This window comes from Sinocyclocheilus rhinocerous, unplaced genomic scaffold, assembly GCF_001515625.1.
Source record: "Sinocyclocheilus rhinocerous isolate Xijiao unplaced genomic scaffold, SAMN03320098_v1.1 scaffold166, whole genome shotgun sequence".
NCBI lineage: Eukaryota > Metazoa > Chordata > Actinopteri > Cypriniformes > Cyprinidae > Sinocyclocheilus > Sinocyclocheilus rhinocerous.
The window spans coordinates 2,383,240-2,396,985 of record NW_015633186.1 but is presented as its reverse complement, the minus strand read 5'-3'; the positions used below and the strand labels follow the sequence as shown (position 1 = coordinate 2,396,985).

At 36.3% G+C, this 13,746-nt stretch overlaps 2 protein-coding genes across 3 annotated transcripts in view; both read left to right on the top strand.

Moving 5' to 3' along the window:
* Nucleotides 1-7,759, top strand: part of LOC107743672 (carboxypeptidase D-like) — a 19,898-nt gene extending 12,139 nt beyond the window's left edge. The window contains exons 13-21 of the mRNA XM_016557039.1: nt 1,219-1,414; nt 3,022-3,157; nt 3,274-3,420; nt 3,517-3,612; nt 3,801-3,865; nt 4,755-4,886; nt 4,979-5,164; nt 5,594-5,696; nt 5,825-7,759. Coding sequence (XP_016412525.1) covers nt 1,219-1,414; nt 3,022-3,157; nt 3,274-3,420; nt 3,517-3,612; nt 3,801-3,865; nt 4,755-4,886; nt 4,979-5,164; nt 5,594-5,696; nt 5,825-6,051 — 1,288 coding nt within the window. The 3' untranslated portion in view covers nt 6,052-7,759. The remainder of the gene's footprint in view (nt 1-1,218; nt 1,415-3,021; nt 3,158-3,273; nt 3,421-3,516; nt 3,613-3,800; nt 3,866-4,754; nt 4,887-4,978; nt 5,165-5,593; nt 5,697-5,824) is intronic.
* A 568-nt stretch (nt 7,760-8,327) lies between these two features.
* gosr1 (golgi SNAP receptor complex member 1) overlaps nt 8,328-13,746 on the top strand; it is a 25,459-nt gene continuing 20,040 nt past the window's right edge. Inside the window, exons 1-6 of one of the 2 annotated variants that reach the window (XM_016557040.1) lie at nt 8,328-8,448; nt 9,167-9,278; nt 9,387-9,477; nt 9,798-9,905; nt 10,585-10,676; nt 13,075-13,149. In XM_016557040.1, coding sequence (XP_016412526.1) covers nt 8,418-8,448; nt 9,167-9,278; nt 9,387-9,477; nt 9,798-9,905; nt 10,585-10,676; nt 13,075-13,149 — 509 coding nt within the window. In that variant the 5' untranslated portion in view covers nt 8,328-8,417. The remainder of the gene's footprint in view (nt 8,449-9,166; nt 9,279-9,386; nt 9,478-9,797; nt 9,906-10,584; nt 10,677-13,074; nt 13,150-13,746) is intronic. The other variant, XM_016557041.1, reaches the window with a different exon arrangement.

The window sequence follows — 13,746 nt, the reverse complement described above, 5'->3', positions numbered from 1 at the left end:
GGGTGTTTTTAGGGGCGTGATATTCAAATGACGATTGTTTTCTGCCGCCACATTTATCAACATATGATCATTCGTACGATGAGATTGGCGGCATACAAATGTTTTATGAATCACACGTGAACTCTGTCGTAAGTTGATTTGTGCGCACAGATCTGCGCTCGTTTCTACGTTAGATTGATAAATGAGGCCAAGTGTATGCAAACTGATCATGAGGGACTTTAAGCACAGAAGTTCTCTGGAGAGATATTATTCACACACGTGTGCCATGCCTTTCCCTCAGAGAACACTGTTAAAATGAACAAAAGTATGAGTGAAATTATCTGATCTCTGCAGACAAGCCTGAACCGAATCCTATGTGTTTCTGTGACCGTAAACCCCGGAGGGCAAAGGATCTTTCGGAATGACAGATTAATACCTCTGCATTCAGTACACAATGAAGTTACTGTGTGAACTGTATTTGGCTCGCTGTAGCTTAGTCCCAGAAGTTATTTTTGGAAATTATAGCTTGTGCTGAACCAAGTTTAAGGTCACCAAGGTTTAAATTACCAGAGAAGGAAATGCAGTACTGTTCAGATTTACTGCAAACACATACCAGTTTCATCACTGTGTCTGTCACGCGACTCTGTTGCCATTTCGGGCTTGAACTGATGGTAAAATTAACAACATGTCTTGATATTTACTTTGAAAGCTGACGCTCGCGATTATGGTAAGGGGCGTTACATTTCCGACGTGTGCTTGTGGTGTTCGGCCAATCACAATGCACTGGGTCAGCTGGCCAATCAGAGCAGACTGCGCTTGTCAAAGGAGGGGGCTTTGTTGAAAACGACGTGTTTGAGAGAGGCGGGGCATAGAGGACCTACAATAATGTACAGTATTTGAAAAATAATGTGTTTTTTGAACATTAAAGCATGTCAACATATTCTGTTATACCAAATACACAAAATAATGATCTTTAAAATAGCATCATATGACCCCTTTAAGATTTTTTTTTTCTTTTTTAAGAAATTAGTATGTTGATTCAACAAGGATGTATTAAATCGATCAAAAGTGAAGTAAAGACTTTTATATTTTTACACAAAAAAAAAAAGATTTCAAATAAACGGTGCTCTTTTGAACTTTCATCAAAAATCCTGAAAAAAAATGTATCATGGTTCCCACAAAATATTAAGCAGCACAACTGTTGCAGTAACATGATATTTATTTTTCTCCCCTATGAAGTCTTGGTCAGAGTGTGGAGTTCAGAACTATCTGGGCTCTGGAGATCTCCAACAACCCTAAAGTCCAAGAACCGTCTGAGCCCAAGATCCGCTTTGTGGCAGGTATTCATGGTAACGCCCCTGTGGGTACAGAGCTGCTTCTGGAGTTTGCTGCCAGTCTCTGTATTAACTACGGAAAGAATGCAGCCATCACAAGGGTGAGTTGATTTTCTTGTGCAAAAGTGACACCCATGATGGTTACAGTATGATCAGGTCACGGTACACGTGTCCTTTTGCTGAGAAATCTTTGCTGATTTTTATAAAGTAAACCCACAAATAACTTGTATTGTTAGTAATATTTCGAGAAACACTTAATAGACTTAAGCAACACAGGTTCACTTGATTATTGTGTTTAATTGTGAATATCAAATGTGATCCATCAGACATTTGAGGAGCATTATTTGTTCATCTCTCAATCATTGTATTGCATTGCATCATACGTTTTGACCCCACAATAAAAAAACTACAGAGCTTTGATTATAAAAATTTTAAAAGAATAAAATATTAAAATATATATGTTATAAAGATATATTGTTGACAGATATAGAGATTTTTATGCATTTAAGGAGTCTAAATATCTCATTGATTTACATGACAAGCTATCAGAATTTTATTGTACTTTTTTGGTGATGTAAATATCAGCAACTGCTCCAAATTGCATATCTGTATAAAATTGAGGTATTTTTTTTCTTCCTTGAGTGTGAGCTACATATTCTTGTATATTACACTATAGACCAAGTTCAGTGTTTGCAAACAGTGATGACGTTTTTGTGGGTGGAGCCTATCTGGTGGCAGAAAATGACAGTTTTAATGTAGCAGTCTATTCAAGCCATGGAATAAAATAATAAAAATGTAATTTTGAGTTTATATTTCAAAATTTTGACTTTTTTTCTTGCAATTCCGAGATTATAGCTCACAATTCTGGTAAGAAAAATCAACTCGTCATTCTTTCTTTTTAGTTTATAATCCCACACTTCTGGCTTTTTTTCCTCAGAATTGACAAACTCGCAATTGTTGACTTGAATAAAGTTATAAAGTCCGAACTAGGAGATATAAACTTGCATTAGCAAGAAAAAAAGTCAGAATTGTGAGATAAAATAGGTAAATGTTATGTAAAATGTTATAGGTTTAAATAGTATTTCATGCATGTATTTCAACTGTAGGGCTAATACAATATGTCCCCTATATGAATATTATATAGACCTATTGTTTAAATCAAATTTATGCTTTAAAAGTAGGGTAATCATAGCAGGTTTCATCCATAGTCTGTCCGTTTAAACGTCTGCGTTTAGCTTCAAATGGCCTCTTTGACGACAGTGTTATATAAAAATTATTTGCATTCCGATTCTGACATGCAAAGGCACAACAATAAATTTTTCCTCTTATTCCATGGATTTTACCCGTTTCCCTGCACTTGTTCCCAGTGTTTTTCTGCCACCACTATGCGCGCGCAGCTGCAAGTGACGTAACTGTGACGTCTACTCCAAATTGGTCTATATGCGCTGTAAAACAAATGCATGATGTATCCTATTATCAATCTAAACAGCAAGTATGAACAAAAAACACATATACGACACTTCATAGACATTCATTGCAAGTCCCATTCTAAATAGATTTCCCCTTTTTTTTCTTTTACAAACAAGTCAAAATCATTTCTGGTGTATATCAACAGCATTGGTTTCCTTGGTTACCACAGGAAATTACTTTAAATGCAGCCAAAACACTCAAAAATGTTTCTCACACGGTGTCTCTCTCCTGTCTTTAGCTCATCAATGAGACCAGAATTGTTATCCTGCCCAGCATCAACCCAGATGGGCGAGAGCTGGCGAAAGAGAAAGACTGCACCTCCACTGCTGGCAAGACCAATGTGCACGGCAAAGACCTTGACAATGACTTCTTCGGTGGGATTGAGCTCAAATTTGACCTCACATTTCACTAACATGTGTGTCAATGCCAGCATTCCACTGCTTAGGCTACACAGGATGGCTGACCATTTACAGTATGTGTCGTTCTGTAGGTAATGCATCTCAGCGTGCTGCAGAACCTCAGCCAGAGACACGTGCCGTTATGGATCTGATACAGGAAAGAGGCTTCACTCTCTCTGTGGCTCTGGATGGAGGCTCCGTTTTGGTCACCTACCCATATGACAAACCAGTGCAATCTGGTATGTTTTGATTCTTCCTCTGCTTTAGGAAATTACACATTTATTGTATCGGTGTCTTGATTTGTTTTTGTTTTGTTCCTTGTTTCTCAATTTCAGTTGAAAATGCCGATACGCTGAGATATTTGGCTACTGTGTATGCCAACCACCATCCCAAAATGCATTCGGGTGACACTGGATGTCCAAACAGTCAGAGTATGCTGATTTCTTCCATTCATACTTCAAGTTTTTAAAACAACAGTTTATCTTTTCAGTAACAGGAAAATTGTCAGCATGTAACATTTTAAAATCAAACAGCCTCTGCTCTGTTAAATTTATTCGTAGAGGAACCATTTTTAGGTTGATGTTATCAATTATTTCTCTTTGTCACTGTCTCCCTCCAGTGGGCACCATCCCTAATGGTGTGCTTCGAGCAGCAGAATGGCACAGTCACATGGGCAGCATGAAGGTAGATTACATACTGTTAAGATTTTTTTAAATGTTTTTTTAAAAAGAAATCTCTTACATAAAGCTGCATTTATTCATTGAAAAAAAAAATACAGTAAAAACAGTAATATTGTGAAATATTATTACAATTTAAAATAGCTGTTTTCTATTTTAATATATTTCAAATTAATTTAATTTCTGTGATGGCAAAGCTGCATTTTCAGTCTTCAGTGTCACATGATCTTTCAGAAATCATTCTGATATGCTGATTTGGAGCTCAAGAATTTTTTTGTATTATCAATGTTGAAAACGTTTGTGCTGCTTAATATTTTTGTGGTAAACATGCTAATTTTTTAATAGAAAAAAAAATAGTTCAAAAGAACAGTATTTATTTGAAATAGAAACATCATAAATTTGTAACATTTATTATGTATTTAATTTAATTTGTCCTTGCTAAAAAAAATACTTATTTCTTTAAAAAAAAAATCTTATTGACCCCACACTTTTGAAGGGTAGTGTAGTTTTGTTCAGATTTTAAAAATAAGTACATATCTTGAAATCTGACTGTGTTGGTTTCTGTCTAATTTAGCTAGCTTCTACCAAGTGACAGATTAATTTTTGCAAAAAAATACCATAAAGTTGGATTGGACACAGCTTTGTATGACAAAACATTAAATCATATGGGAAGCGTTTTGCTATTCTAATCTTTTTTTTTTTTACATTTTGCATTTAGCTTGTTTTTTTTAACTGCTCTCTGCAGTACAATCAGAACAGACCTGAAGCCCATTTTTGGTCATGACCAACTAATTTACAATAATTTATAAAATCTTAATTCCTTCTAATAATTTCTGATTTTAATTTCTCTCTGATTGCTTTAATTTCTCTCTGATTGCTTCCTCTCCATGTTGTAGGACTTCAGTGTGGACTTTGGCCACTGTCCCGAGATCACTGTCTACACCAGCTGCTGCCTGTTCCCACCGGCTGAAATGCTGCCCACGCTATGGGCTGAGAACAGGAAGTCTCTTCTGAGCATGCTGGTTGAGGTCAGTACGTTGTCCTCCTCTCTGCCTTTCTGTTTATCACACTCCACTGCATCTCAGCTCTTCCTTTGCTGAAGCTGGTTCCTCTGTTCTAGGTGCACAAAGGGGTTCGTGGAGTGGTCAAGGATAAGAACGGTAAGCCCATCGTGGGTGCTATAATAGTATTAAATGGTGGTGTTCGAGTCTTCACCAGTGAGGGAGGTTATTTTCACGCCCTTCTGGCCCCTGGTTTACACAACATTGAAGCGGTGGCTGACGGCTACCAGCAACAGTCCCAGAAGGTGAGTTTTGTTGTTGTTGTTTTTTGTTTGGTTGGGTTTTTTGTTTGTTTGTTTGGGTTTCTTTGTTTAGGTTTGTTTTTGGTTTGGTTTGATTTTTGTTTGTTTGTTTTTGTTTTGTTTTTTTGTTAGGTTTGTTTTTGTTTTGTTTTGATTTATTTTAATACAGAATATTTTGTTTAACCAAACTGTACAATAATATACAATGCAGTATAATAATGAAGATAATATACTATCCATTTTTTCTTATTTTTCTACATACTGTATATAATACAGAATATTGAGTTTAATCAAAGTGTATAATAATGTATAATACAGTATAATAATGAATATAGTTTATTTGAAAGATAATAAAAAATTTTATTTTATTTTTATTAAAAATTAAGTGAGATCTATTCATTTATTTTCCACTGTTCCTGTTGCTCTTTTCAGGTGTCTGTGTCACCGTTTGAAGCAGCAAGTTCCATTATCATTGAATTTGACATGGAGAACGATATATTTGGCCTTCCAAGAGAATTAGTTGTGGCCAGCGCAGGTAGGCAGGTCAAATCTCTAAAGTACTCTATATTGATTGTGTTCGCAGTTCTAACCAACCATTTTGTTAAATGCTACATTAATATGTAAATATTCAATGGCTGATCTTTTTCATTACTCAATCCCTAGCTGCTGCAATGACGGCCTTGGTTGTGACAGCCTGCATCATCTGGTGCGTCTGCTCAGCCAAGTCAAACAGACAAAAAGATGGATTCCATCGGCTACAACAGCACCGGGACGACTATGACGATGAGATCCGCCTCATGTCTATGGGCTCCAAAAAGTCTCTCCTGAGCCACGAATTTCAAGATGAGAGTGAAAGTGACCAGGATACGCTTTACACCAACAAACTTTGAGGCCTTACTGCTCCCTGTCCTCCCCCTGAGTCTGTCCACACTGCCTGCAGGGCCAGTAGAGGGCGCTCAACGGCCAGCAGCGGTATTGTCCAATCTATTAAAACCTGAGTTCCACCGTGGGATGCACTTTAATGCCCTGTTGAAATCGGGCGAGCGTTTTGCACCGTAGTGTATGCAACTAACCACTGCTCTCAACCAGCCTGCTTAGTTATCTGGGTCTTTATAATACCGTTCCTCTACCCTTGGAAAAGGAAACCGAACAGCTAGAATCCATCTCAACAGGATTATGAAACACTGTGCCTTGTTAGATTAGAGGTTGCATGGTCGCTGCTGTTGTGAGGATGATGATTTTGTAGAGTAAATGGAATTTTGCTCCTCTTTTTTTCTGTGGGCCCGGATCAAAGTCAGGAATCAATTCATCTGAGAATCTGGTCTGCTCATTGGCTTTGAGTTTAAGTTTATGAAAAACACACTGCTGTGTTGCTTGTTATTTGCAATCATATAGCCAACGTAGTGACCCAAATATTTCACATTTTGCCTTTACCCGTTCACATTTACCAGTTACCCGTCCAATCTCAAATGTAGATATTTACATTAAGCAAGGTGACACATTAGATACGTAGCAGACAAACATATTCACTGCCTTCCCATTTCTCCTCTGTTATTTTGACATTCAGGGATATGGTGAAACAATAATAACTTCACACGGACATCATAGTGTTTACTCAGTGTGTCTGGATTCTTTTGTCTTAATGTGCACTCATGAAAATGTTGTCCGTTTTGTTAATTTAAAAAAATATATATTTATTTTTGTTTTAACATCCATCCAGCGAAACATTGATTTTGCTCACCGGCTCTCAGGCATCCCAAAAAGATCAGAAAAAAACTGTGCTGTCAACTTTATTCATGTAGTTGATGTTATTTGCAATTCAGGAAACGAATTAAAAGCATATAGTGTATATTTAGGCATCATCGTCTGATCAATATCTGCATCCTACATATTCTCTTCCAAAAAACCTTTAAAACATTGGTGATCATTTGAAAACATACATATAGTATATATATATAAAATGTTCAAATGCATTAAAGCACCGCAGTATGTTTCCTCCATGACTGGATGAGGCTTTGATTGTGTGACACATTGAGCAATCTGAAACCAGCAGAACACCTGCGAGTATTTCTTACTGTGAGCAGGCAGCTTCACTCTGTCACTGTTATGAATCAGTGAATCATTTTCTGAATCATTCTACTCTCTAAAAGTTACACGTATGAATTGGATATAGAAGATGAAGACTGGTGGGGCATTGTTCATGCTTTTAAAAGAGAAAAGCAACAAACACCCTATTAAAACCCTTAATGGAAGATTCAGATTTTTATTTATAATTCATATCATTCTGTGCCAGTCTGACCATTCATACAAGTCTAATGTTAGTAAGTGGGAAAATTATGTTTCTATGATTTATTTAGTCATTGATCCTATTACCAACAAAATTTTTATTTAATTTGGCTTGATGTTGATTGTCATGCTTGAATGTAAATTTCTGGGTGTCTTTGAACAAATATGTAACTTTTCTATGTTTGTGCTGATGTTTATTTTTTTCTTTTTATACAACAATGATTGTAGATATCGAATTGTTGCCAACTATATGTAAATTACACAGGTGCAATTTTTGTCAGTGAAAGAACTGCACAAATAAAGCTGTTTGTGTATTAAAGAAATGGTGTGTAATGAGATGAAAATAAAAATTAATCTTTGTTCTGAATATTTGAAGTGTTCTTTAATATGATCATGTTTTTGATGCAGTTGAACAGTATCTAACTCTGTCTATATATAAAAAAAGGAAAGTGGGAACTCAAATCCATGGACTAAAGAATATGGATATAATATGACCAAATAATCTACAGCAGGGATGAGTATTTTTAAGATCCCAGTAGATCCTTTAAGATCCTAATAATGTATTATATATGAAAATGTTTGCGTATGTATATATTAAAAAAATTATATTTTGTATTCATTGAAAATGTAAATTGACACTAAGGCATATTGATTGTGTGTGTGTGTGTGTGTTACATGCTGGTTATATAACATATATTATTATTGTATATAAAATAAACTAAATATGTTTAAACTTAATGTGCTTGTATATTTGAACTATGCTCTCACTAAAGATAAAATACAGGAAAACTTGAAGGCCAAAGGAGAGTGCGTTTCTCCCATAGATTGTATAAAAAGGTTTCTCCAGAACAGCACGTGAGGGCGCTGTGAGGTCAGAGAGCAGTGAAGTGCTCGTGCAGCGCTCGTGAAGCGCTCTTGCTCGAGTCTCCGCCTCTGCCAGCACCACCGCGGATGACGTTGAACAACAAAGATGGCAGGAGGAAACAGCAACTATTGGGAAGGTGAGGTGGCAAAGCGTTACAAATTCAGCTCGACCAAAAGCTTTACTGCGCTTTGTGACAGCTCACGCCAATTCCTTGTTCTGAACAGTCTTTGGCGACGTTTCCATGAAAACGCTGTCAGGTTACCCCGTTAACTATCGCCGTTAGCATTAGCTCGCTAGTTCGCACAAACGTCAGTGCTTCCGATTAGCCCAAAAACCTGAGGAATACAGCGAGACATCTTTCATATCTCTTTAAACATTTGTCAGATGGTTTTCATTTTATACAGACTTTCTGTATTTAATGTAACACGAACATATATAAGCTGTGAAAAATTTTAAGCAGCTGTTTGTATATGAAGCTGGAACAAGATTATTCACCAAAATAAAATAAACTCATGGGCCGTATTTCAAAATTTAAAAAACTGCTTTCCTAGACAGCACTTGAGGGCTTCATATCCACGTTTTGAATGTTTGTGACTCCGTAGACTGTTGTGACAATAAATATGAACGACCAGGTAGACTAATATGAATGTTTTGTCTTTTATATGCATAAATAACTACCAGCTTAAGTTGTCAGTGATATGCTGTGTATAATTTTATAACATTTTCTGATGTTATTTTGTTATCTAATGTAAACTGTCACTAACTCTGGAGACGCTGTCTTATATTTTTGAATGTGTATATATCCACTGAAATGATTTACTGAATGTAATCTTTATTTTATTGCATGTTGACAGACCTGCGGAAGCAGGCGAGGCAGCTGGAGAACGAGCTGGACCTGAAGCTGGTGTCCTTCAGTAAGCTGTGCACCAGTTACAGCAGCTCTCGGGACGGCCGTAGAGGAGACAGGTGTGATGCCACTGTACCTCATCGAAGGAATTGTAATGTTTTCTAAATCTCATTAGAAAGATTATGGTGGTAATAATAATAACACTGTTCTGTTCTCTCTCTGTTCAATAGTTCGGATACAACACCTCTGCTCTCCAACTCCACTCAGGACAGAATGTTTGAGACCATGTCAGTGGAGATTGAGCAGCTGCTTGCGAAAGTAAGATCTCTGTAAAATGTGCCAATGTTAGGTGCTATATGTTTTCTTTATAGTCTTCCAACCTGCTCCACATGTATGTTAAATTACGTATTGACTGATAAAGAGTATTTTTTTTAGTGGTCAATAACTGATTTCTAGAGCAGGGTATATATTTCAGTATATACAGTACCACTAAATGAAAACAAATAAGATAAATAAAAAAAGTTAATAAGTATGCAAATAAATAAGTACACAATTTAATCTGAATGTATTTATTTTACACATTATTAATTAGATGATTTACTAATGGTTTTGTCTCACTTTGTTTCTGTGTTTTATAGCTTACAGGGGTGAATGACAAGATGGCTGAGTATACAAGCACACCGGGAGTAACGTCTCTGAATGCTGCTCTAATGCACACTCTCCAGAGGCACAGAGACATCCTACAGGTGAGTTTCTTATCATTTATAATTATAATATGCCCAACTATTAATATACATGAATATTAGACTACTGTTTAAAAGTTTGGGGTCAGTAAGGCATTTATTTATGTTTATTTATGCAATTATTATTATTTTTAAAGAAATTAATACTTTTATATAGCAAGAATGCATTAAATTGATTCAAAGTGGGAGTAAAAATTTTAAAAAAATACTGAAAATATATTTTAAAAAATATATAAAAATACAATAATATTAAGCAGCAAAAATTTCTAATTATTTATAGTAATAAGAAGAAATGTTTTTTGTGCACCAAATCAACATATTAGAATGGTTTCTGAAGGATCATAAAGGCCGGAGTAATGGCTGCTGAAAATTCAGCTTTGTGATCAGAGGAATAAATAGCATAACTGTGTTCTATTTTAACATTTTATGTAGTAATGTTTCATAATGTTACTGTTTTTACTGCATTTTTGATCAAGTAAATGCAGCCTAGGTGAGCATAAAAGACTTTGTTTATAAAGATAAAAAAACAAAAACAAAAACAACAACCCCAAACTTTTGAAAAAAATAGTGTATTTATTATGAAGACTGTATTCTCAAGATGAAAGGGCACTTCCTGTATTTGACATCAATATAGCTGGCCTTTCATATTTATAACCCCTTCATCTCTGTTTTCCTTCTGTAGGACTACACACATGAATTTCATAAAACCAAATCAAACTTCATGGCAATCAGGGAGAGAGAGGATCTTTTGGGATCTGTGAGAAAAGACATTGAGTGAGTTTTCTCTTTAATTTCCTTTTGAAACCAAAAAGGTTATGAAGATCGATTCCATCTAATGTGTAGTTAACCTGGATTAGGAAAGCTTGTATATGGAATGATAGTTCTCTCCAAAAACATGGTTTCTGCTTACAATTCAAGCTGTCTGGTCTTTATACCTCCATGCTGTTTCATCCCAGAGCAAAGCATAAACATTTGTTTAATCCAGGCCTTGATGAAATCTATGGATTTTTTTTTTCGCATTTCAGGATTCTTCTGAATGGATTTAAAAATGTGTTAAACTGATATGGGATTGACACACTCTTATTTTAGTATATTTAATAAACTAATACGTGAAGAACGTGCAAGCATTCTGTGGAGTTCTGCAGTCACCGATTTGACATGGTTCTGGTTGTAACCCTGAGATCGTGACTGCAGGGCTGGATAATGACTTATTGATCTGAGCCGCAATGCTCTAGCACCTCTATGGACTGCTTATTTAATTTGTGTGCCTTGAAATAGTTGTGGTACCATATATGATGAGAAAAACTCCATACTGCTCCTTGCAGTTGCTATTGAACTTATTTTTTTAGTCTAAATAAACTGACTGTCAGGGTTAGATTTGAGCTCAGTCCATCTCTCACAGCGCTGTATTTATAAAGCCTGTATTTACACAAGTTAGGGCTACGTCCCTCTCTGCCTCATATTCAGCTGCCTCCAACTCACCTGACCAGCTGTAAACTTGTTTACCCAGAATAGAGAACAGCACTTCGGCAGATTTTATTCACTTGAGCATCAATTTAAAATGGGTTACTCTTAGAATGTTGCCCAGATTTGACCTAATCAATCAGTACTCTGATGAAATTATATATAACTCAGGAAAAGAGCATTCTGATTATTAATAACCTGAACATACATTGTTTTACTACCAAAATTTGGAGTCTGTTAGATCTTTAAAAACTTACTATGAAAGAAGTCTCTTGTGCTCACCAAGGCTGCATTTATTTGATCAGAAATACAGTAAAAACGGTAATGTTTTGAAATCATTTAAAATAACTGCTCAGAAAACATTTCTGATTATTATCAATGTTGAAAACAGTTGTGCTGCTTAAGATTTTTGTGTAAACGTGATGCATTTTTTTCCATGTTTTTTGATGAATAGAAGGAACAGCATTTATTTGAAATATAAATCTTTTACATTAACATTATAAATGTCTTTACTGTCAATTTTGATCAGTTTAATGTGTCCTTGCTGAATACAAATATTAATTTCTATAAAAAAAAGATATCTTCCAGACCCCAAAATTTTGAATGGTATACGTCTTGTTAATAGATCATATTATCTGAATCCCACTATTGTTAAATTTATTGATTATTGTACAGACACGATCTGTTGTAAGATTTTTACTTATTGTTTGTCAATATTGTTTGTCAAAGTCAACATCCTAATAATTTAATGTATTATTCTGCAAAATAGTGTAGTAGAAAGTGGTAATAATCATTCATTCATACAAGGTGTAATATTCATATTTACCCCCAGAGGGCGATGGGGCACCTTTTGTAACACCCTGCTGGATTTGCCAGCCAATGTAGAGCATTGTTTGCACACACATACCCAGTTACTTTCTGTCGTGCAGACTGTAAAGGTTCTAGTTTCACCCGGGCCACCGCCAAAGCCTCACTCCTTGAGTTTGTGTGGTGCGTGTCGTGCCTGCTGTGCTTCTCCTGTTACTGGGCTCCCCATCGATCAGCAGCTCAGCGCTATAGAAATGTCAGCAGGCAGAAATGACAAAGCCCCCTGTGTGATTTAGTGCACTGCCCTTTAAAACCTTGTTGGAATGATTAAGTTGGCTGTCGGCACCCTGTCGCTGTGATTGGTGTGGACTGACAGTTGATTTGACCAGCGGGCAGGTGTAATCCCATAGAAACTGAATTAATATCCCTTCTATATCAGTCTGTTTACAATAGGTACATAGAAATCCCACCAGAGGATTGAGTGGGTGGAGCCTAGTTCAGACAAGGTTGTCGTTCAGGCTGCCATTTCTCACCCTCATAAACTCTCCCATCTGAGATGGAGATTTGTTTTAATTTGTGCTGTCAGGCCAGTGGGTGTCTTTAGAAAAGCCTAGCTGGTGTTGCACAAAGCAGAGGGGGTGTTTTTGTCTTTCATTTTCTTGATGAACTCTTGGGAAAGGGCTGTTCTTCCCAGCACTGTATTCATTCATTATTTACACTAAATGCTCTCTGTGAGAGAGAGCTTGTGCATGGCACAGGATGAAGAGAAACCCTCAATATTAACCCAACCCCCACTTCATCTGAAGTGCCAGACTTTCTATAGAATGATGTTCATAAAATGCCACCTGGGTGATTGCATGTTTCTGTTTAATTGTTAATTAATTTTCTTTTCTCTTGTCAGGACATATAAGAGTGGCTCGGGGGTGAATAACAGGCGGACAGAGCTCTTCCTGAAAGAACACGAGCACCTGAGAAAGTAAGACCCTACCTCTTCTGCTGTCTACTTGACGAAATTCACGGAAATTCACAGTAGCACAATTTTTATGTGAAGAATAGGGGTGTGCAGCGAAGCCAGTATTTGTATCTGTATTTGTATCTGTAACGATCACAAAATTATTCTGTATTTGGATAAAACCGGAAGTAGGCGGAGCTTGAACCAGAAACTTTGTACAGTTATGTTTGATAACACTGTTATGTTTATGGTTTTACAGCCTATCTTCTTTCGTAGTTATCACTGAACAAATATGCCGTGTTTAACTAAAATAATTATTTATTTATGATTATAACATTTATTTAAATATCTTCTAACAGTCGGAGCCGTTTTCCTTGTATAGGCAGTGTTTCGAGATGTAGTGCGGTTGTGCTTCGAGCAACGTGAGTTCGAGTCCCAGCTTGGGGACCTTTCATGATCCGATAAATAGATATTTAAATATCTAAATTAAAACAGTAAGGGTTCCTACGCAGTTTAGAAATTAGGGCTGCACAATAAATCGCATGCGATATTTAACGCGCATCTTGTCAGTAAAGCCGGTTCTTTAATCAGCGGTAAATCTCCATCACCTGCGTGCTTTCA